This window comes from Capsicum annuum, chromosome 6, assembly GCF_002878395.1.
Source record: "Capsicum annuum cultivar UCD-10X-F1 chromosome 6, UCD10Xv1.1, whole genome shotgun sequence".
Lineage (NCBI taxonomy): Eukaryota > Viridiplantae > Streptophyta > Magnoliopsida > Solanales > Solanaceae > Capsicum > Capsicum annuum.
In genome coordinates, this window is record NC_061116.1 from 210,828,472 (window position 1) to 210,852,775 (window position 24,304).

Sequence of the window (24,304 nt, forward strand, 5' to 3'; positions counted from 1 at the left end):
TAAGTTTGACCAAAGATCATTCAAAAATAAAAACTATTATGAAAAAAGATGTCATCTCTTAAACTATTTTGACATTTTACAACAAAAACTAATTTATAAATTATTTAATTATTTTATATTCATTTCATACTTATTTCATATCTATATATACAATAATAAAAGAGAATATTCTAGCATGAGGCTATGACAAGTGGCGTCTTCAGAACTAATATCTTACGACAAAAATTTATTTTGTAGATTATAAATTTATTCATATTTATTTAATATTTCATATTTTGGTAAAAAATAACTAAGTTTGACCAAAAAGTTATTCCAAAATAAAAACTATTATGAGTTTTTATTTTCCTTCTTAGTGGGGGAGGTTCATATTGTCAATATATTTCTAATTAAAAAAGAATGATGCACATCGAAGGATATATTAGTTTGACCCTAGAATTTAATTTGGTATGGGGAGATGTATTTGAATAACAACCAACTATTTTAATTTTAAATTAAAAATATTGAATTTGAAAAATAAAATTTATAAATTTTTCAAGCTTTTACTCACAAAACTTCAATTTTGTTTTCATGTTAAAAAACAAGGTCAATTCTTAACTTTTTGTTTAAGTTTCAATTAAATTACGTCCAAACGCCTATTTAATATGTTAATTATTTTACACTTCACAAAAAAATAATTTGGAAGTGGCTTTTTGACGAAGTATCCACACGCATTCGTTCGTTTTCTAATCCCATATATAGGACTATATTGATTTACTTGACCTTTCCAAGATTAAGACTAAATTCAATATCATATGCTAATTTTCACAAGTTTTTTTATAAATCATACTACTAGTTTAACTGAAATGGCCTGCAAACTTACCCAATTATACATCTATTGCTTTCGTAATTAAGCAGCATGAATCAAGTAATCTTGTTTGTTTTTTTTTTTTAAAAAAATGTAATTAGTCTATTATAACAACCCGCCTTGGACATCCAATAATATGACTAAACTATCAGTTAACAACTTAGCCAAATCTACATTAGGTGGTACCTAAATAGGATATTCTTATTGTAAAGTGATTTGGTTGGAATTTTATGTTTGATTTAAGGATAAATGTCAAACGAAAGATTACACATCAGGAAAAAAGATAAGAAGAAAACTCCCAAGTGTTTTTTGTTAAATAATTAATTAAGAAACTATTGACGACATATGGAGATTAATCTATTGCTTTATTCATAATCATGGAATGAGTTTAATTTATATCATGTGTTGCACTTAATTAGTCAACCTGCCATTTTACGCATTAACGGAATAGCTCCGTGTGAGACGGTGATGAAAAAGAGATCACAATTTAAACAGGTGTATCACAAGTTAGAAAGTCATTTTAATCTTAATAAATCTAGAATATCTAATGCACCAACCGAGGAAGTTGGAGAGAAAAGTATATGACTGCATCTTAATCTCAACGTAGCTTTGTCCGAAAATAGCAGAACTCAAAGAGTTCAAAATTTATTTATTGCCCGGAAAAAGAAAAACTAATAGCACAAACAATATTGAAGTTGAGGGAAAAGGACACGTAAAAACGAAAGTAGAAATGGAGATGCGGGGTATCGATCCCCGTGCCTCTCGCATGCTAAGCGAGCGCTCTACCATCTGAGCTACATCCCCATGTTTTTGATATACTCACGTACATTATCATCAGGTATCTTCCAATCGTATTTTTCTTGCAACCCTCAAATATATTCTCTTTTGAGCGGAAGGTATATCTAAACAATCTCTCTATCCCACAAAGGTTATGGTAAGCTTTGTGTAGTGCTGAGTTGATGTTCTTCTACCCCTTTGTGAGTTGGTGTGAAATTTCACGAGAAAAAGTAGGATGCACATGGTAAAGAGATTATTTCCAAAGGATCCTCGGCTCAAGTAAAGCTACAGAATAGTGTCCGAGAATTCTACATTTGATAGAGTTGAATAAGTACTTTGGCTGGTATTTGATGGTTGTTGGTGTAATTGAGGCATTTTACATTTGCTTCTTTTAAGTGTTCGCTTAAGTTCTGTACCTAAACTTTCTGATACTACTGCAAAAGATAGCTTATAAATCCATTGGTGTCCACACACTCAGACTCTAGAGTTAGAACTTACAAAAATAACCAAATAAACTAAGCTTGTAGGACTAGCTATAACTAACACCCAAACCTTGTAGGAAAGGTACAAGTGTAGCTAATACTCTATCAGCAACCAAACTACAATTAAGGAAAACAACTCAATTGCTCTAACAAGTTCTTGCATTTACAGTGTTTTTGGCCAATGCAGTGTGCAATAGCAAGATAATTTCTTCAATTCTGGTTTCATTCACCTTGCTTTCTTGATGGATTGAGCGAAAGTTCCTTTTAGTCCACACAGGATATATATATATATATAGCAGCAACAAACAAGAATCCATGAATATTGCAATCAAGCCCTTCTATTGTTTATCAAAGCTGAGAGCCAGGTAAACAATAGTAGATAAAAAGAAGCCATTTAGAGTTGAACAAATTAAGACGAATCAACAGTTTGAATGTAACAATTGCTGCAGGAGTAAAAGCAGCATAAAGGGCTCTCAGTGGACAACAAAATTTAAGAATGTCAGAAGAATGCTTAGTAACTGTTGGGTTATGGGCCTTTGTCTCTTCCTATGTGGATAAAATGAAGCGCAATTTATTGAACTAACCCACTTTGCCCGTAGCCCAGTTCTATTGGGCATATATATTGACCTTTTCAGGTCTTATTCACCATTCACAAAAATAAGAGTTCAGCACACAAAAGGAGAGAAAGAGCAAATTTTCGCCCAAAACATTTCAGTCACATCAGTCATCTTTAAACTGCGATTCTCGCTTCGTTTCTTGTCTGATTGAGCTGATTTTTGTACTGCGTGTTCCTCTCATCTCGATCTTTGATTAGGAACTAGCAGAGCTTGATTTGGTGGTCTGTAGCTCTTGTTTTTCAGTCCCGAACAGTAGCTGCGATTTTGGTGTTTGTATTCCTTTACTCTCTTGTTTTGTTGTTGTGGTGTATATATTGTTGCTTGTTGTTTGACACTTGTTTGGTGGCCATTTTGGAGGACAATATTGTAACTCTTTGGTGATTATAGTGGAGGTTTTGGTCTCGTAGTTTTTTACGCTTCACACTGAAGGGTTTTCCACGTAAATCTTATGTCTCGTGTGATTGTCTTTATTCTTGTCTTGTTTCATTTGGTTGATTTGTTTGTTGTATATTACTCTATTTTGCTTGGGTTTGTTTGTCTCCTCTTGGTTCAAGTTGAAAGGGAAAGTTTAGTCTTGGGTATTTTCCACTGCTACCCTGTCGGGCTCTTTGATTGCATACCCGTCTTTCCTAACAAGTGGTATCAGAGCGTTGGTTGTTGTTGATTGTCAATTTGAATGATTGAGACAAATATGAGCAAGATGGTGTGTTTGAATGGTAGTAACTATCATACTTGGAAAGGCAAGATGGAAGATTTTCTATTTGTCAAGAAAATGCATTTACTTGTGTTTGCGTCTACTAAACCTAAATCCATGATAGATGAGGATTGGGAATTTGAACACTTACAGGTTTGTGGCTATATCAGACAATGAGTTGAAGATAATGTTAGAAATCATATTGTGAATGAGACACAGGCTAGAAGTTTGTGGGACAAGCTCGAAACACTCTATGCTTCGAAGACCGGCAATAACAAGTTGTTCCTGCTTAAGCAGTTGATGAATATCAGGTATAAAGAGGACAATCCTATTTCTGATCATATTAATGATTTTCAGGGTGTCCTTGACCAGCTGTCCGAAATGGGTGTAAAGTTCGATGAAGAAATTCAAGGACTTTGGCTTCTTAATACTCTGTCCGACTTTTGGGAAACTCTTCGAGTTTCTTTGACTAATTCTGCTCCCGGTGGTATTGTAACTATGGAATATATTAAGAATGATGTCTTGAATGAAGAGATGAGAAGAAGATCTCAGGCCTCATCTTCTTCATCTTCACACTCTAATGTTTGGTTACCGAAGAGAGGGGGAGAAACAAGTCCAGAGATTCAAATGATAGAGATAAAAGTAGAAGCAAGTCAAGATCCAAATTCAAGAATGTTACATGTGACTATTGCAACAAAAAGGGGCATATCATGAAATATTGTTACAAGTATAAGAGAGATATGAGACGACAAAAGAAAGAAGGCGATAATGAAAATTGTGTTGTTGTTGTTGCTAATGATGATCTTTTTGTTGCTTGTGGTGAGAATGCCATTATTCTTGTTTGCGATGAGTCTAGCTGGTTTGTGGATTCTGGTGCTACTTCTCATGTTACGCCTAAGAAGGAATTATTTTCTTCTTATACTCCAGGTAATTTTGGGATGTTGAAAATGGGCAATAATGATGAAGTTAAAGTACTTGGCATTGGCACGGTTTGTTTGGAAAGTAACAATAGTTCCAAACTAGTTCTCAATAATGTCAAGCATGCTCCAGATGTTCGCCTGAATTTGATTTCTGTAGGAAGTCTTAATGATGAGGATTATGTTAATACCGTTGGTGCTGGCCAGTAGAAGCTTACTAGAGGTTCGATGATTGTGGCTCGAGGTGACAAGTTGTCTAACTTGTATGTATTTCAGGGCTTTACTTCTAAAAGCTTGATAAACTTGGTGGAGAATGATACTTCATCAGAGTTGTGGCATAGAAGGTTAAGTCATATGAGTGAGAAGGGGATTGATAGTTTGGCTAAGAAAAATTTGCTTTCTGGAGTAAAACAAGCAAAGTTGAAGAAGTGTGTTCATTGCTTAGCTGGTAAACAAAAAAGAGTTTCTTTTCAGAGTCATCCGCCTTCAAGAAAGCTCGATTTGCTGAAGTTGGTGCATTCTGATTTGTGCGATCCTTTTAAAGTAAAGTCTCATGGTGGTGCACTTTACTTTGTGACTTTTATTGATGATCATTCTCGCAAACTCTGAGTATTTCCTTTGAAGTCCAAGGATCAAGTACTTAATGTGTTCAAGAATTTTCAGGCCTTGGTTGAAAGACAGACAGGGAAGAAATTAAAATGCATCCGATCAGATAATGGTGGTAGTATATTGGTCCTTTTGATAGATATTGCAGAGAGCAGGGCATTCGGCATCAGAAAACTCCTCCAAAGACTCCTCAGTTGAATGGCTTAGCAGAGAGGATGAATAAAACACTAGTTGAGAGGGTTAGATGTATGCTTTCAAATGCTAAGCTGCCAGATTCCTTTTGGGCAGAAGCACTTAATACGGCTGTTTATGTTATTAATTTATCTCCCACTGTTGCTTTGAATGGTGATGTCCCTGACAGAGTTTGGTCTGGTAAGAATGTTTCTTATGATCATCTTAGAGTCTTTGGGTGTAAATCTTTTGTGCATGTTCCTAAGGATGAAAGGTCAAAGTTGGATGTTAAAACTAGACAGTGTATCTTCATTGGTTATGGTCAAGATGAATTTGGCTATCGTTTCTATGATCCAGTTGAGAAGAAACTTGTTAGAAGTCGTGATGTTGTGTTCTTTGAAGACCAAACAATTAAAGATTTTGACAAAGCTGAGAAGGTTGATTCTCGGAGTAGTGAGAGCCTAGTTGATGTTGATCCAGTTCCTTTGACTACTGCTCCTGAAGAAAATCTTCATGGTGATGAAAATCAAGTTAATAATAAAGATGATGATCATGTTCAGAATGACCAGCAAGAAGTTGTTGATGCTCCAGTGCAAGTTGATATGGTTGATCAGCAACCAGTTGTTGATGCTCCAGAGAGTTCTCTCAGACGATCTACAAGAGAGAGAATACCTTCATCTCGTTATTCTCCTAGTGAGTATGTACTCTTGACTGATGGGGGAGAACCTGAGAGTCTTGATGAAGCCATGGAAAGTGAAGAAAAAGAAAAGTGGTTTGGTGCTATGGAAGATGAAATTAAATATTTGCAAGATAACCATACCTTCGATTTGGTTAAGCTGCCTAAAGACAAAAAAACTTTGAAAAATAGGTGGATTTTTCGGGTGAAGCATGAAGATGGTAATCCAATTCCACGGTACAGACCTAGATTGGTTGTGAAGGGATTTAACCAGAAAAAAAGAGTTGATTTTGATGAGATATTTTCTCCGGTTGTGAAGATGTCATCCATTCGTGTGGTTTTAGGCTTAGCTGCAAGTCTAGATTTAGAAGTTGAGCAAATGGATATTAAAACTGCTTTTCTCCATGGTGACTTAGATGAAGAAATTTATATGGAGCAGCACAAAGGTTTTGAAGTCAAGGAAAAAGAAAATTATGTTTGCAAATTGAAGAAGAGTTTGTATAGTTTGAAACAAGCTCCTAGGCAGTAGTATAGGAAGTTTGGTTTCTTTATGAGTCAGTAGGGCTTCAAGAAGACTACTTCAGACCATTATGTTTTTGTGCAAAAATTCTCTGATGGTGACTTTATTATTGTGTTGCTTTATGTTGATGACATGCTTGTTATTGGTCATAATATTTGCAGGATTCAAAAGTTGAAGCAAGAGCTAAGTAAGTCTTTTTCTATGAAAGACTTAGGACCAGTAAAGCAGATTCTTGGCATGTAGATTGTCCGTGACAGGAAGGCCAAAAAGTTGTGGTTATCACAAGAGAAGTACATTCAAAAAGTACTTCGAAGGTTCGACATGGATAAGGCTAAGGTTGTCAGTACACCTTTAGCTATGTACTTCAAATTGAGCACGAAGCAATGTCCCTCCAGTGATGATGAGAAGGAAGATATGAAGAAAGTTCCTTATGCTTCAGCTGTTGGTAGTTTGATGTATGCAATGATTTGTACAAGACCGGATATTGCTCATGCTGTTGGTATTGTTAGCCGTTTTCTTTCTAATTTGGAAAGAGAACATTGGAATGCTGTAAAGTAGATTATGAGATATCTTTGTGGAACTTCTAGTCTGAGTTTGTGTTTTGGTACAAAGAAGCCTATTCTTTGTGGTTATACTGATTTAGACATGGCTGATGATGTTGATACTCGCAAGTCTACTTTAGGGTATTTGGTTACTTTTACAGGGGGAACTATGTCTTGGCAATCTAGGTTGCAAAAATGTGTTGCTCTATCTACTACAGAAGCTGAGCTTATTGCTGCCGTTGAAGCTTGTTAAGAATTGTTTTGGATGAAGAGATTCTTGGGGGAACTTGGTTGTGCTCAAGAAAGGTATGTGCTTTATTGCGACAGTCAAAGTGCGATACATCTTGGCAAGAATTCTACATTTCATGGTCGGTCTAAACACATTGATATGAGAGATCATTGGATTCGGGATGTGTTGGATTCTAAATTGCTCGAACTTGAGAAGATTCACACGGATGAAAATAGTTCCGACATGATGACTAAAGCTTTGCCAAGAGGGAAGTTTGAAGATTGTTGCATGATTGCCGGGATGGCGGTCTCCTCCACATAGTCGAGAGGGGCAGAATTGTTGGGTCATGGGCCTTTGTCCCTTCCTATGTGGATAAAATGAAGCCCAATTTATTGGACCAACTCACTTTGCCCATAGCCCAATTCTATGGGGCATATATATTGACCTTTTCAGGTCTTATTCACCATTCACAAAAATAAGAGTTCAGCACACAAAATGAGAGAAAGAGCAGATTTTCGCTCAAAACATTTAGCCACAGCAATCATCTTTAAACTGCGATTCTCGCTTCGTTTCTTGTCCGATTGAGCTGATTTTTGGACTGCGTGTTCCTCTCATCTCGATCTTTGATCAGGAACTGGCAGAGCATGATTTGGTGGTCTGTAGCTCCTGTTTTTCAGTCCCGAACAGTAGCTGCAATTTTAATGTTTGTATTCCTTTACTCTCTTGTTTTGTTGCTGTGGTGTATGTATTGTTGCTTGTTGTTTGGCAATTGTTTGGTGGCCATTTTGGAGGACAATATTGTAACTCTTTGGTGATTATAGTGGAGGTTTTGGTCCCGTGGTTTTTTACTCTTCACACTAAAGGGTTTTCCACGTAAATCTTGTGTCTCGTGTGATTGTCTTTATTCTTGTCTTGTTTCATTTGGTTGATTTGTTTGATGTATATTACTCTATTTTGCTTGTATTTATTTGTCTCCTCTTGGTTCAAGTTGAAAGGGAAAGTTTAGTCTTGGATATTTTTCGCTGTTACCCTGTCGAGTTGTTACCCCGTCGGACTCTTTGGTTGTGTGCCCGTCTTTCCAAACAGTAACCATATGCTTCTTTGTACTTTTGAGCATTAATGCGTTAGATCAAAGTATTGTGGTGAAGGATCCGCCTTGGTTATATATTGACGCTCGGGACAACTACTCATGTTTGGAGATCCCAAAATTGTTAACAAAACATTTAAACATGAATCATTTAACTTCCTCTTCTACGAGAAAAGAGGAAAGGAAAGCTGAAAGCACAATAGAGTAGATCGAGAAGCACTCATAAAGACTTTGAATAAGCAGACATAAGGATAGTGCAAGGCCCTCTTAATTTTTATCACAGCAACAATTGCATATGATTACCACTAAATGATAATGAAAAAACTACTTTCCAATTGTTCTGTTTTTTCAGTACTACTTAACACAGGTGACAAAGTCACAACTCATTTAAGTATCCTAACTACACAGACTCTTGGTCTCTTAGTTACTGTGTAATGTTAGTTCTGCTCCGATTGTTCTTTGATCCCTAGTACAACAAAGTGAGTGGAAAGAACACAGAACAACTCGAGCAGAATTGTTATAACCACACAAACTACAGACACCTAGAGAATTGGCAAATTTGTAGACTGCCTCCAAAAGGGTGTCAAAAACAAAACACAGAAAGCAGGCAGATTAATACAGGCGAGGAATATGTGCATCGTACTATATCTGAATCACTCGTGGCTTCTCCACTACTTAGTGTTATGGAAGATACAGTTTCCACAAAGAGAAAAAAACTTTTAACTTTAGGTTAGTACATGCTGTTAACATTGTCTATTGCTTTTAGCATACCAAATCGTTGCTATTTTCCTAGATATTAAAATTTTCTAAAATAGAACTATCTGTAACATCAATTTGCAGCTATCAAACGAATTCAAGAATCTACAACTATCTTTCTAGTATAAGTTATATCATTTTCATGCTGCACATCTCAGAAACTTTTCTTCAACTAATACAATCCTACCAACACAAATCAAACTGAACAGCAAAAATCTGTACAGGATAGAAATTTTGGTTATAACTTTCAAAGTACAACATAAAACTTGTACTTCATGCTAAATAAACTTGGGAACTATGCAACCAGGTCAAACCGTTTAAGCAGAAATTGGGAAATTATTAACAAATCTAACGCATATTTGTTAGTATGAGTTGAACTAATATCCCATTCCAATACACTAGACTTCATTTGAGTAAAAGTTGGTACGCTTGTCATTTGGAGATCCTAAGATATCAGTTAAGTCAACGGTATAGGCAAACAATACAAAGAAGTAAAGCCAAAAAGATCAAGAGTGTCAACAACTTTGATCAAAATATTACTCCATATCTGCGTTAAAAAATTCATTAAAATCAAAATTCTGAATCGGTCTCTCCACGAAGAAATAATATTTTATTTCAAAACGAGAGCTGAGGTGTCTTGTTCCAACGAATTTTTTAAGAAGTATAGAGGTCTATTAGTTCTATACAGAGTGACTGGAGCAGTGACGTGATTTTCTTACCTGCAACGCCATGGCTTCCGTAGTCAAAACTTCATATATATATGTATATTCCAGCAATATTCAGTGTATATCCACAAAATCCCGTTACCTTTTCCCCCTTTTACCTTACCAATTTCTGTGCTTTTCTTCTTGAGTACTCATGGCAGCAGAAAACTTCCCACTCCAAGATCGGGTAGCCATCGTTACCGGCTCTTCGCGAGGAATCGGCAAAGCAATTGCCCTTCACTTAGCCTCCCTTGGAGCTAAACTCGTCATCAACTACTCCTCCAATTCAGCTCAAGCCGACGAAGTCGTATCCCAAATCAACTCCACCTCCGATCACCCACGCGCCATCGCCGTCAAAGCCAATATCTCCGATCCAGATCAAGTCAAATCCCTCTTCGACGCAGCAGAATCAACCTTCCAATCTCCCGTCAACATACTCGTCAACTCCGCAGGCGTAATGGACGCGAAATACCCGTCAATCCTCAACACATCCCTCGAGGATTTCGACAGAACTTTCGATATAAACACACGTGGATCCTTCATCTGCTGCAAAGAAGGTGCTGCTAGAATCAAACAAGGCGGAGGAGGGAGGATCATATGCTTATCGACATCATTAGCAGCTGCATTTAGGCCTGGGTACGGAGCGTACATTGCTTCAAAAGCAGCCGTAGAAGCAATGGTGAAAATACTAGCGAAGGAACTTAAAGGAACAGGGATAACCGCCAACTGTGTGGCGCCGGGACCTATAGCGACGGAATTGTTCTACGAAGGGAAAACGGAGGAGGTGATAAATAGAGTGATTGGTGATTGTCCACACGGAAGACTTGGAGTGCCGGAGGATATTGCTCCGGTGGTTGGTTTTTTGGCTGGTGATGCTTCTGAATGGGTTAATGGACAGATTCTTCGTGTTAATGGCGGTTTCATCTGAATATTTTTTCGCCGGAGCTTTTTCATATCTATTTGGTTATGTTGCGGTTTGATTTGTTTTTGTTATGAGCTTTAGTTGTTAAAATTCATTTAAAATTCTAAACTAAGACTTGTATTTATCAAACCTTTAAAACTTTTTAATTTGATTTCAATTGAGTATTTTTTGTCCATATGACATTACGCATATAGTGTATTTAGGAAAGCGTGTGAGGTATTTTTTTTAATTAAATTATGAATAAAAATATGTCAAGTGGCACTGAAGGCCCCAAAAAATATTAATTAAAAGATTTATATTTAAATTATTTTATTAATATAATTTTTAATTAATATAATTTCTTAATTCTTTTTTGATAAAAAGCACCCCACCCCTATGTCATATTCTTCACAACACCCTAACCCCTGCGTCTCCATCCCACCCCGTGTCTTTATCATTTCAACCTTACCCCCACCTCACCCGACCCCACAACTTCACATAAACAAATTCATTTTAATTCATCATGATTATTCTCATTTCTTGAAAATTTTCAACAAGATTCACTTTTTTCCTCCATTAGTATCACCATTTCTTGAAAAGTTACAACAAATTTCAATAAAAATCACTTTTTTCTTCAAGAAAGATAACTTTTATCACCATTTCTTTTTTTTTCCTCCACAAGAAAGATTACTTTTTTTTTTTTCATTAATATCACCATTTTATAAAAAATTTCAATAAGAATGACTTTTTTATAGACCCCTTTTGAATTCTTGAAGTAGATTTAAACAAAAATTTTATGTGTGTATTTTTGAGGATCATGGAGAAGCAAGATTCACTTTAATGGAGAAGAAGAGGAAGGGGGGGAGATTAACGCCGGGGAAGGTGGGGCTGGGCTGGGGAAGGTGGGGGTTTCTAAATGATTTTATAATTTCTTTTCAATAATTAGTTTTTAATAATTTTGATCCTCAATGTCATTTTTTATTTTCATTTTTAAAAAAAATTTATAATATATTTTTAATAATCAGTTTTTTATTTTTATTTTTTAAATAATTTATAATCTATTTTTTAATAATCAGTTTTTTATTTTTACTTTTTAAATAATTTTATAATTATTTTTTAATAATTGGAATCCTCAATGCAATTTTTTATTTTTATTATTTTAAAATTTTATGATTTCTTTTAAATATTCAGTTTTTTATTTTTATTAATAAATTTTTTATTTTTATTTTTTAAATAATTTTATAATTATTTTTTAATAATTGGAATCCTCAATGCAATTTTTTTATTTTTATTTTTATTTTTTAAATAATTTATAATTATTTTTAATAATTTGGATCCTCAATGCAGTTTTTAAAAAATAATTATAATTTTTTTAATAATATTTTTTAATATTTTTAAAATAATTTTATAATTATTTATTAATAATTTGGATCTTCAATGAAATTTTTATTTTTTAAAAATTTATAATATTTTTTTAATAATCAGTTTTTTTATTTTTATATTTTTTAATTTTTTTATAATTATTTTTTAATATTTTTTTTTTATAATTTATTTTTAATAATCGATTTTTTATTTTTATTTTCTAAATAATTATATAATTAATGTTTAATAATTATCGAACCCACAATGCCACGTGACAGCTTCCAATTAGCTCTTTTTGCCACATCAGCGTGTGTGTGCAACACACACTTTGAGTTTTTAGTTGATTGGGCAAAAAATGCCCAATTGGAACCAAATTGTGGGGGGGGAGGGGGGGATTTAAGGGTTTAATAGGTACAAGCCTTAGTTTAGGGGCCTAAGTGAATTTTAGGGACAAGTTTGAGGGGCTATCAATGGGTTTGGCCTTGTTAAAATAATAGATTAAATTATTGAAATATTAATTTGCAAATACTAATATTTATGAATTATTTGATGGTTTATTTGTCTTTGAGATTTCATGCAAAGATTTGATTATATGCCAAGTATGCAAGTCCAATTGTATAATCAAGTAGAGATATGAAAGCGTTTACAAATATTTAAAGTGTAAACAACATATATACCGCATAAAGTGAAACTATTTACATAATTTCTCTTGAGATTTTCTCTCTCCCTACTATGCAAAATATTGTCATACATTCGGTTGATTGTTATACATTCGCTGAATGTATGATAAATCTGATTTACCTAAAATTAAGGGATAAGGAATCAGTAAATGTATCCTTATTCCTTAAATTACGTTATTAAATTACGTGATGTTAATTATTGTATGAGTTAAAATAGAAATTGAAAGTTGAGTTTAAAAAACAAAAAATCTTAAACACTACCTTTAATTGTCTTCTTTTCTGATTTACTCTTTTGGGTAAAAAATATTTGCTCGTAAGTTCTTCTGAGAAAAAATATGAACATCCCAATATTGTTGCCTCATTCCTGTGTATTGGAGACAGAAATAAGTTTTAAAGCATACAAAAGTGATGCAATTGTTGTTTCTGAAAGTATTAACTTTGTGAAATTGGTTGCGACAATCGCGATGGAATTGGGTATTGATGATGTTCGAAAAAAAAATTGAAGTAAAATATATTGTTGATGGTAATTCTTCTCCAATTATCATAAGAAATGATAATGGAGTCAAGGTTTATATTGAGTTGAAGAAACAATGTTCTGGGCTTATAAGTTTTCTGCTATGTATAACAACTTCCAACAAATCGATTAAGGATATCGAGTTTGATAGAGAAACTGGGGCTGTAATGTGTATTGAAGGTAGTGAATCTGATTCGATTGCTTTAACTGTTGTTGAAACGCTGAATCAGTATTCATTATATGTTCCAGAATTTGAAGTTAATAATTTCATTACTGATTGCAAGAACACTAAAATAAAAGTGAACCAACTTTATAAGGATAAGAAACTTTGGTATCGGTTATCGCAAAATATGCGATATCGAATGACTTTAACACCTTTACTAAACGATCTGACAAACAAAGGTATGAAATAAATTTTTATTTTTTATTTGTAGATGTTGTGAAGGATGTTGTTGTGTTGTAATAGCATTTGTTAAACGAGTTTTATTATTGACTGTAATTTCTGGCTTTGCTGTTTGCATAAAAAAGAGTTACATTTATGATGTATAATATTCCATTATACATGCGTTCGAATGTATAATAGAACTGTAACAATTTAGTTATGATTTTTTTATTTAAATTATAGATTTTATATGTATGTGATTAAATGGACAACATGTTTTAAAATGTAACTGCAGCTATGTGTTACATTGTCGTGTCAAAGATTGTAAATAGATCCTGAAGGCGTATTGGATGAATCATTCGGAAATCTTTGTGCTAGAGACATTAGATTCGAAACATAGTTGCAGCCTGGGTGATAGAGTACTGAATAATTTGGTTGCAACAACAACTTTTGTCAGTGAGTTTACTGCACCAAAGTTAATTAATTACAAGAGAATACACACATCGGCGGACATAATTGAAGAAATGAAGGCCGTCTACGGTGTTGATATTAACTACATGATGGCTTGGCGGGCAAAAGAAAGGGCAATTGCGATGCTTAAAGGTGGACTAGCTGATGATATCAAAAAATGCCCCGTTATATATATATGTTGAACCAGGTATATCCTGGATTATACATTTGAATGCATAAGGCATTAGATAACGAGTTTAAATACTTGTTTATTGGCTTACATCCCATGATAAGGGGTTTAAATTTTGTCGTCCAGTAATAGTTGTAGATGGTGCACAATTAAGCGGGCCATATCAAGGAACATTTGTATCGGCGAGCACTCTTGATGGTACGGGTATTATACTTTTAAATATTTACATTTGGTATTTCAGCATTGTGCATGTGTTCTATCAGATTATGTGTTGCTCTAGTATGTATAATAAAAATTGAACTTGCTTAATGAGTACATAAACTACCAAATTGCGCATTTAATTTTGTGTTTTTGATGTTTTCTATACAGTAGATGCTAATTTCTGTTAAACAACCTTAGAAATTTCATTTTTATTTTAAAATTGAACGAGTAAAATGTAAGTAGATTTTATTTTTTGTGCTATGTGTATGATTATCTTTTATACGTCATGGTGTATGTATGATGTTGTAAAATATTCATACTTTGTTATAAATTTTACGCTTAATATCTGATACATTTACTAATAATTAAATCTATAATTCACTAACAGTATGTTTACGATGTATGATGTATTGTTATACATTATTAAAATGTGTGGAGTTATATATTTTGTTTGATTTCAATTAAGTGATAATGGTGGGACAACATGTATGATGTCATGTATTACGTAAGTGTAAAATAATTTGAGGCCTGTTCAATGGTGTACATATATTATAGAACTGTTTTTTTTTTGTTTAGGATGTATTCTTCCATTAGCTTACGGTGTAGTGGATTTTTTCATCAATTTAGAGAAGCATTTGGAGAACGGGACAACATATGTGTTGTATCGGATCGAAATGAAAGTATCATAAAAGGTGTGAGCATTGTTTATCCTAATGTCCCCCCTCTTGCATGTATTTGGCATTTATGAAAAAACATTTGTAAATATTTTAGAAAAACAAAGACTTAGTGACCTTTATTATTTCATGGCTAAAGCGTATAGAAAAGAAGATTTTGATTACATTATGTCAAAGGTTGGAAAGGTTGATCCAAGGGTTAAGGAGTAGCTGGAAGAAGCTGGTTATGATAAATGGTCTCGATGTCACGCCCCTATTAATAGAGGTAGAATGATGACCTCTAATATAGATGAATGTATTAACGGTTGTTTGGTAGAGGCTAGAGTACTTCCTATTTTAGGTTTCCTTGAAGAAGTTACGATTCTATTTGCTGCATGAAATTGTAAAAACAGTGAAATTGCATCTTATACAAACACAACGCTTGGGAGAAGATTTTAAGAAATACTAATTGATAATGGGGTTAAATCGTTGCGGATGACGGTATGTATTCTGATAGTTGAATCTACTTTATATTTGTTATTAATTTTTATATTTTTAAATGTATAAAATTAATCATTGCTAACAGGTTAAGGCAGCTGGTAGTTATCTGTACTGTGTGTATGAATCAGGAAGGAGGTACATTGTTGATATTGAGCATGACACGTGTAGCTGTTGTTGGTATCAAATTGATGAAATTTCATGTGCACACTCAATTGCGGTTTTGAAGAGTATAAATATAGATGTAAAAGAGTATAGGCGTTACTGTTCAGAATTGTAGCGTCCAAACACCATTGTCAAGACATATCAAATCCCCATAATTCCTATGTCAGATATGAAAGATTGGATTGTTCCAGATTTTGTTGATGCAGACGAAGTTTTGCCACCCAAATACAGAAGACCTCCTGGGAGGCCAAAAAAGGAAGACATTTGAAATCTAGTGAATCACTTACAAGTTCAAATCATTGCGGTAAATGCGGGCGTGCAGGCCACAACCTTAGGACGTGTGATTTTTTCCCAAAAGAAAGTTGAAGATTTTAGTTTGTTGTTCTAAATGCTAAGTGCTTGTTTGGATATAACTACAGAACGTCAATTGTTTTTAGTTTTTTGTTGATTTGCTTGTTGAAGTTTATTTTATGTTTTTATTTGTTATGTGCTTTTTAATTGTGACTTAATGTATGATATTTTGAAAACAAAGTAATCCAGTTTTGAATTATTATATTTTATGACTTTACTGCTTATTATTGCAGCGTAGTAATATGTATTTTTAATGTATAATACAGTTAACATGTATGATATATACGTTGACAACATGTATGAATTCAAAGTAAATGCTTTTAAAAAGTCATAACAACTACCAAAATATGAAGCAAACGAATTTGTCTGAGGATTATGGATTATACAATAAGTTGTATGTATGATAGTAAAAAATATTCTTGTTTTGTTATCAGTATTACATCTAAATGTTGATACATTAAGTTTGTTTACAATTTATGAGCTATTGTTATTCTTCTAAAAAAAAATTGAATACCAAAGCTGTTTTCAATTAAGCAATGAGATGTTGCAACATGTATGATGTTATCTACTGAATTTATTAAAAATAATTTTTATACCTGCTCAATGTATAATTAACTCATAATATAATATTAACTTCTTTAATGTTGGAAAAAAAATGTTTTACATATATATAATTTATTATACATATGTGGTTTTTACATATGTAAATTGTTGTTATACAGTGTTTTTAATATTAAGTTAGGTAAAATGAGTAATTAACAAACAAGATGGAATAAGTAGAAAAGAGTTTATGTAAATGTAAATGTATTAGAACCGAATACTCCATCCATATAATGTTGCCTAAAAACCAACATTCAAAAAAATATTATTGTATATAACTATTTAGCAGAAACAACAAAAAAAGCAATTAGAATATTTTTTAGAATGAGCTACTCCAAAGTAACAATTGCACTTTCATCAGGTGATTGGAGAAAAGTATTCTTTGGACGAGAAGGATCATCAATATCACTCGTATAACCTTTTTTTTTCCTTCGTCACTCCGTAATGCCATAGTAACGAAGCATAACGTGCACGTTGACTAGCAGCTTCAAACTCACATGAATGAACTTGCTGCCATTCACTTAATATGTCTGTATATGCAGCCACAAAGATCCCGCAGTCCCTGAATTTTTAATAAAATGAAACACCGATGAGTTTAGTAATTTATCATGATTATACATGTGAAAATTTAAAAAGTAAGAGACACTTAAAAACTATCAGACGCTTGTTGTGGAATATTTTGGACGTATTAAACATCAAATGAGTTGTGACTTATCTCACCAGTTTGCAGACCAATCTTCCCTTCGTACGCTTTAAGTGTTGACTAGTCAATTCTTTCAGTCTTTTGAAAAAAATCACTGTCCGACAAGTAAGTAGGCAGCATGGCTGCTAACTTTTGTATTTCAGTTGACGGTTCACTTTTCTTTTTGCTTGACAATGAGTCATACACCCGTATTGTTCTCTCCTTTAACACAATTACAGCCAATACCCAGTGATATTCTTTTCCACAGTTAACAGGAACATATACCTCATCAACCAAATGCCATGGTAAACCCACAGGAATACAAAATCCATTAATTATATTTCTTATAGCAATTTTATTAGAAGCACAAACAACAGATTCTGCGTAGTCTTCTTGCGTGGATATGTGCTCTGTTTTAACTGCTGGAAAATAGCGTTCGTATATTTTTTCCATATATGTTTGAAGAAGCAACTGGTTTTCATATATCTATATATATAACACTGCTGCAACTTCGATTTTTTTCACAAATGGTACAATATCACATCTAAGTGCTACATGTTAAAATGGGTACGTTATGTTAAGCACTGAAAGAAAACTGCATATTAATACGTTATTATTATGTATCGTGTAAGAAGTTGATTGAATGATCTATTTCCATTACATCTATATAATGATATAGTCCAAAACATGTATGGTATTTATTCATACAACAGATGCCAATGCATATGTTTTAGTTATTAGTATGTATTGGGAATGTTCATTAATGTATGATATATTAACATAACATGTATAAAATCTGATTATATGTAATACTACATGTATAATTTTTAGTCATAAAATTAAATCGTAGTAAAATATTTTATTTATTATTATTTTGCAACAAAGAATAGGTATGTATGATATGTTACTATTCACTGTTTTAAATGTGATTATACATCACACCACATGTATGATATGTAACTATACAATAGGTTCTATGTATTTTGTATTTTAATCATACAATAGATTCTAATGCATAATTTTTAGTTGTTATTATGTATTTATAATTGAAAAGAATGTACGATATGTTAACATAACATATATTAAATGTGATTATATGTCTTACCACATGTATGAAATTGTGTCATAAAATAAATTCGAAGTCATATGTTTTAGTTATTATTATGCTTTCAACAAAGAACATCAATGTATGATCTGTTACAATTAAATGTATAAAAAGTGATTGTACATCACACCATATGTATGATATGTTATAATACAATAGATTCTATGTGCTGTAACAATTAGAATATTTTTAGTAAAAGCTTAAACAAGCATGATATAGTTGATTTTAGTTTACCTCATCATTCCAACACATTTTGGGTTGCGTCATCAAGTAGAACCAATTCTTTGAGAGTACTTGTGCAACAATAAAGTTCAATAGAGGATAACCTAATCCTGGAGCATTTTTAGATAGTGATTGTCTGTTTGTTTCCTGTAATATAAACAAGTATTAGACTTCACCAAGGTTTATTCTTATGTACTATTTTCAATAATTTAGTAATCTTTCTAAATAACTTGCTTTGAAGCATGATATTTCAGTAACCCAAGTTAAAGCCACTGTGAATAATCGTTGATCAATTGATTAGGCAAGTCTTCATAAATGGTACAACCATCAAAAGTATACCTCTAATTCTCTTTATCATCAGAACTTCCCTCATCTTTAGAGCTCGATCCAAATTTTGTGATGTATGGTGACCTGAAAATCTTTGACTTTTTCTGTCTCTTTTTACAGGTGATTTATGTTTTACTTCACGAGCTTTTGCTGCCTCAAGCTCCTTTACTTGTGCATCAGGAAAGTCAGGTGGAAACTGACTATCTGGAAGTGACCACTGGCTTTCCATCACTAAATTTGGTGTAAGAACATCAAATTTATTTGTATTCAAAGGTGTTGACAACCCAAATATTAGTGTGTCTAAAGCATCTTGAACAGACTCCGTTAGTGTGGCATTCATATCATCTTACAGATTAAAGATTGATGTGTTATGTGTAAAATCAAACATATTAATGTTTAACATTAGTAATACCTAAAAAACAGCTACATTTATGTAGATAGTTTTGTTAGTTAAAAAAAACTATTTGAACTGTAAAAAAAATACTTGCAAATCTTTCACATCAGTACTATGATTTGTTCAATTCGCCAGCACAACATAATTCTTTTGTGGAAATATGCTCATCCTATTTTAACTAAAATCATTATGTAATAAAATAAATATGTCGTATATCTATATGTATCACAAATGTATAAAGGACTGTACTATGTCATAAGTTTATGTTTTTTAAATTTGAAGTGTTAAATCAGCAGGAGTAAAACAGAAAAAAATAACAAATGTACCATCACAGGACTATGCTCTTTTCCCAAATCTTCGATACTAGCTTCCTCTTTATCAGAAATAAGCACATCCTAAATTAAGAGTTAAGTAGAATGTCGGAACACATTTATTAAAAGTAAGACATAGTTCTAAAGGATAAATATTTGTAAAAGTGATTTTAAAAGTAATACAATGATGAATGAAAAGATGTTTACATAATTTGATATCTATTAGGGATGGATGTGAATGTATAAGAATGTAAGTTTTGAGTTGATAAACAACATGAAAAATAAAAAATTTACCTCTAAATGTTTCATATGAGAGCTATGTTATCTGCTCAGTTCTTCAGTACAACCTACTTTTTTTGCATCATTATGCTCATCCTACATTTAGTCACAATCATCATATATAAAATTCATGTAAATGTATAATGAATGCTATACATTAAAATGAACGTATAATGGAACTGAGACTATATCACAATAAGATAGTATTACAATGCAAATTATTCAAAGTAAGACATAGTGCTAGAGAAAATAACTTTGTAATAGTAATTTTAAAAGCCATATAATGATGAATGAAAATCTGTTTATAGAATTTGATATCTAGTTGGCATGGATGTGAATGTATAAGCATGTAAGTTTTGAGTTAATACACAATATGAACAACCAAAAAAATATCTCTAAACGTTTCATTTGAGGGCTTTGATGTATGGTCAATCTTCAGTACAACCTGCTTCATTATGCTCATCCTACATTCAGTAACAAGCTTCATTTATAAAAGCTTAGTTAAAGTGATATGAAGTTGAACGAAAAAAATATAGACCAGTGATTTAAAATTGATATGTCTAACAAATGCATATGTATTTGTTATATAGGGATTTAATGTATAACATAATGTTATACATTCAAATGAATGTATAATAAAATTGAAACAGTCTTTAAATAAAAGAACATTCATTTTTGTAAATTTACTATTAGTATTAATAATGTATATGTAACGCCCCGCATTTTGGGCTACAATATAGACCATGATTTCGATGCATTGATAATTCCGAAGCCATAAAATCCTATGCCAATACGGCATGTTAATTATTTTTGTAGCATGTGAATCCATTCAAGCTTGAATTTAGACCATAGAGGTCCTTCAACTCATGGACGAGTTGAAACTATTTTAATCAACTAAGTTTTAGTGGATGTTGTAAAGTGTATCAGATTCCATCGACCATAACTCTCTGTATATGTCAAATTAGGAAGCCTACTATGTGTCAAATGATAGGTATTCAAGTTGCTTTCCAACGATACCAATTTTGCTAAAATTCGATACCCGAGTAAGAAGTTTTGGCCTTTCAAAGTGATATGCATCGCCTAACCAATCACCCATGGCCACTGGAAAACATAGGAGATAGCCCAGCCTATGTAAACATAGCGATAGCCTAGGCGGAGCCTATGTAAACATAGGCAATAGGATGGGCGGCACCTATGTAAAGAATTTAAGTGACTTAAATACTCCGTTTTGATGACAAAGTGGTCCTTTTCCACCCTTACTTAGCCCTAAAACACGTAATTCAGTTCCAAGGACCCCAAAATACACCTTCATTCATAAAAAGTGCTCAAAGATTCTCCTTAGGATTTCAAAATTAAAACCCAAATAGTTCAAGATTCGACCGTAGATTTTCAAAGATAATTACATATTTGGAATCACCAATTCGCAAGCTTCAAGAAACATCTATTATCCTTGGAAATAGAGGTACGTGGGGTTATCCTAAAATCTCATGGGTGTAGTTTTTATGAACATGCATGCTTTTAAATGGGGGTTTTCAATCAAATGCTAATAACGTACTTTCAATATGATTTCTAAGTCATTTTTCTTTATGTCATGGGAATTGTTTGACTATATATTTCAATAGTTGAAACCATGCATATGTGATTTGAGATTTTCCATGGATGTTTGATAAATATGAATGATAAATTGCTTTCAAATTCCCATGATAATGTCTTGATACCCCATATCATATTGTGACCAATAAAAGAGAGCATGAATTTGAAATGAATATTGTTCGCCACTTGTAAATGATGAAGCACCTTGGTTTTTACATAATAATGCAATGTGGAAGTGATATTGATTACTTGTAAGTCGGGTATGACGATACCCTATAGAATATGATATGTGATTGAATCAGATGAAATTCGAATGCATTGATTTTATATGAGATAGGTGGATGCCCGAAGAAGGCATTTGAGTGTAAGGGCTCATCGCTAGAAACCGTGTTTACCGACACGGAGATTTGGTACCAGGCTAAGTGATCTTATGTACTTGACTATATGTTCTTCCCAAATTGGGACTATAAGTAGGAGCCCGGGCTAAGTGATCTTGGGCACTACCAGTGGGTCGAGACACCTGCTTCGTGGTTTTGTGTGTCTCTCCCTCACTTATACTCTAATCTTGGTGGCAATCAAGGTTAGAAAGTTGGTGTAAATTATGTAGGGTAGTCCACCTAGCTCAGTTGCATTTCATTGTTGTTGAGAAACTATTGCATTATGCCCATGTGTTTTCAAATGATTTGATACGAAATTGCTTTATAATGGCTCTCAACTATATTTTGTAAAAATATTATGTTTTGTTTTGATATCTCTGCATGCCATTACTTTTGTGCTGACCCCCTTCCCTCTCCAACCTCTCAGGTTCAAAGGCCCAGTCTAGGGGTCAAGAGAATCAGTAGATCATTCAGACAGAGTTGCATAGACAAGTGGTGAGCCTTCTATGTTTTAGAAGGTCTTATGTACTGCAGTCCTTTTATCTTATATTCAGTTTTGGGGTCTACTGGGGGCCTTGTCCCAGTTTATATACGGTTACTTGACTCAGTCATTTGTTAGAGATTTTTGCAAACAGTTGTTTAGAGGTTGATTGATATTGGGGGAACCTTATCTCCCCGTTATTGTTTCTTTTCATATTTATGACCATGTTTCCAAATTATTGTGTTTCTTCTACATTACTTTGATCATATGAATTAGGTGCATAATTACCAGACAGATGGGGGTCTTTCGGGCCTCCATGGTTCAAAATGCTCATGACGGCCAGGACCTATTTTGGGTCATGACAAACTTGGTATCAAAGCATGGTTCATGGTCCCAGGGTATATGCGAAATCGCATCGGGTAGAGTCCTATTTATGGGTGTGTAGCGCGCCACACTTATAAGCAGGGGGCTACTAGGCGTTTAGGAAATATTTTCCTTCTTTGTGATTTAGTTCGTGCTTCAGAGTCTGAACTATTCCCTAATTAATGATCATTTGTGTTTCAAAAACACAGTTATGCCTTCACGTCGTATCATCGATCAGAATGCTCAAGCAGATGAGGTCCATCCCACCCATGGGATACGGGCCCGTAACAGGGCTCATACTCTAGAATTTGTCCCTACTCCAGGAGTCCCTCCAGTCTCGACTAGTCCACCTCGGGCTCCGCAGAGTAATGCCAACAGTCCCCCAACTGCTCAGGGAGATATTTCAAATGCAGAATTTAGACGGTCCATTCATATGCTGACACAGTTGGTAGCTAACTAGGATCAATGATCGGAAGATGTTGGGTCTACATCTGTTACGTCTGAGGCTACTAGAGTCAGACATTTCATGAAGATGGACCCACCTAAGTTCACTGGCACCAAGGTGGAGGAAGATCCACAGGTATTCGTGGATAAGATGGAAAAAATCTTTAAGGTGATGCATGTGGATGAGGTTGAAGGGGTAGCGCAAGCAACCTATCAGCTCAAGGATGTTGCGAGTCAGTGGTATGCCGATTGGGAAGATGCAAAAGGTGAAAGTGCTGAGCCCACAGGTTGGGGCAAATTTGTGGAAGCTTTCCTTGATCAATTATTTCCTTTAGAGTTGAGGGAGACCAAAGCGGAAGAGTTTATGAATCTAAAGCAGGGCAGTATGAGTGTCCAGGAGTACACTTTGAAGTTTAATAAACTAGCCCGCTATGCACCAGAGTTGACTAGTAATATGAGAGCCCGGATGAGGAAATTTGCCTCTGGCCTTGCTGATTACCCGGTACTTGAGTGCCAGGGGGCTATGTTGAATAAAGAGTTAGACTTTGCTCGACTGACAATTCATATGTAGCAGGTGGAAGAGAAGAAGAAAAAGATTACTGAATATAGAGAGAAATATAGACAGGCTAAGAGAGCTAAATATGCGGACCAGCACCAGAGTCAGCTGTAGCTGGGGTAACAAGTGGTCGAAGAAGAAGAAGTTTTGGAATTATACACAGTCAGCAGCCATCTCCCCAGCACCCAGACCACCGACAGACAGACAAACTCAGAGTTTCCAGACTCCTTATGGATGCAAGGCTCTAGGTACACAGTCTCAGGGCAGTGTGGCCCAGCAGCATCGTACTTATCCGCGGTACAAGGTTTGCAGAAGGAATCATATAGGGAAGTGCTGGTTTAAGGGGATAAACTGCTATACTTGTGGTAAAGTGGGTCACCTTCAGAGGGATTGTCCTTCTGTTGGAGAAAATACGGGGAGAGGGGGCTAAGTCCCAAGCCGCCTCCACAGCTCCTCTTCCTATGGGTGCTCCTTCAGCTGTCGGGAGCGGTCGCAACCGGTTATATTCTTTGACTAACCGCCAAAAGGCGAAAGCTTCACCAGATATTGTCACCGGTATGTTACGAATCTTTTCTCGTGATGTTTATGTATTGCTTGATCC

At 34.1% G+C, this 24,304-nt stretch overlaps 1 protein-coding gene and 1 non-coding gene across 2 annotated transcripts; one reads left to right on the forward strand and one right to left on the reverse strand.

Annotated features, from left to right (window-relative positions):
• Positions 1 to 1,575: 1,575 nt before the first annotated feature.
• Positions 1,576 to 1,648, reverse strand: TRNAA-AGC. The gene has a single exon. It is a non-coding gene; the product is annotated as a tRNA-Ala (tRNA).
• A 6,254-nt stretch (positions 1,649 to 7,902) lies between these two features.
• LOC107875941 (NADPH-dependent aldehyde reductase-like protein, chloroplastic) lies at positions 7,903 to 10,701 on the forward strand. The gene has a single exon (XM_016722848.2). The coding sequence runs from the start codon at positions 9,777 to 9,779 to the stop codon at positions 10,548 to 10,550; it is 774 nt and encodes a 257-aa protein (XP_016578334.2). The 5' UTR covers positions 7,903 to 9,776; the 3' UTR covers positions 10,551 to 10,701.
• The last annotated feature ends 13,603 nt before the right edge of the window (positions 10,702 to 24,304 follow it).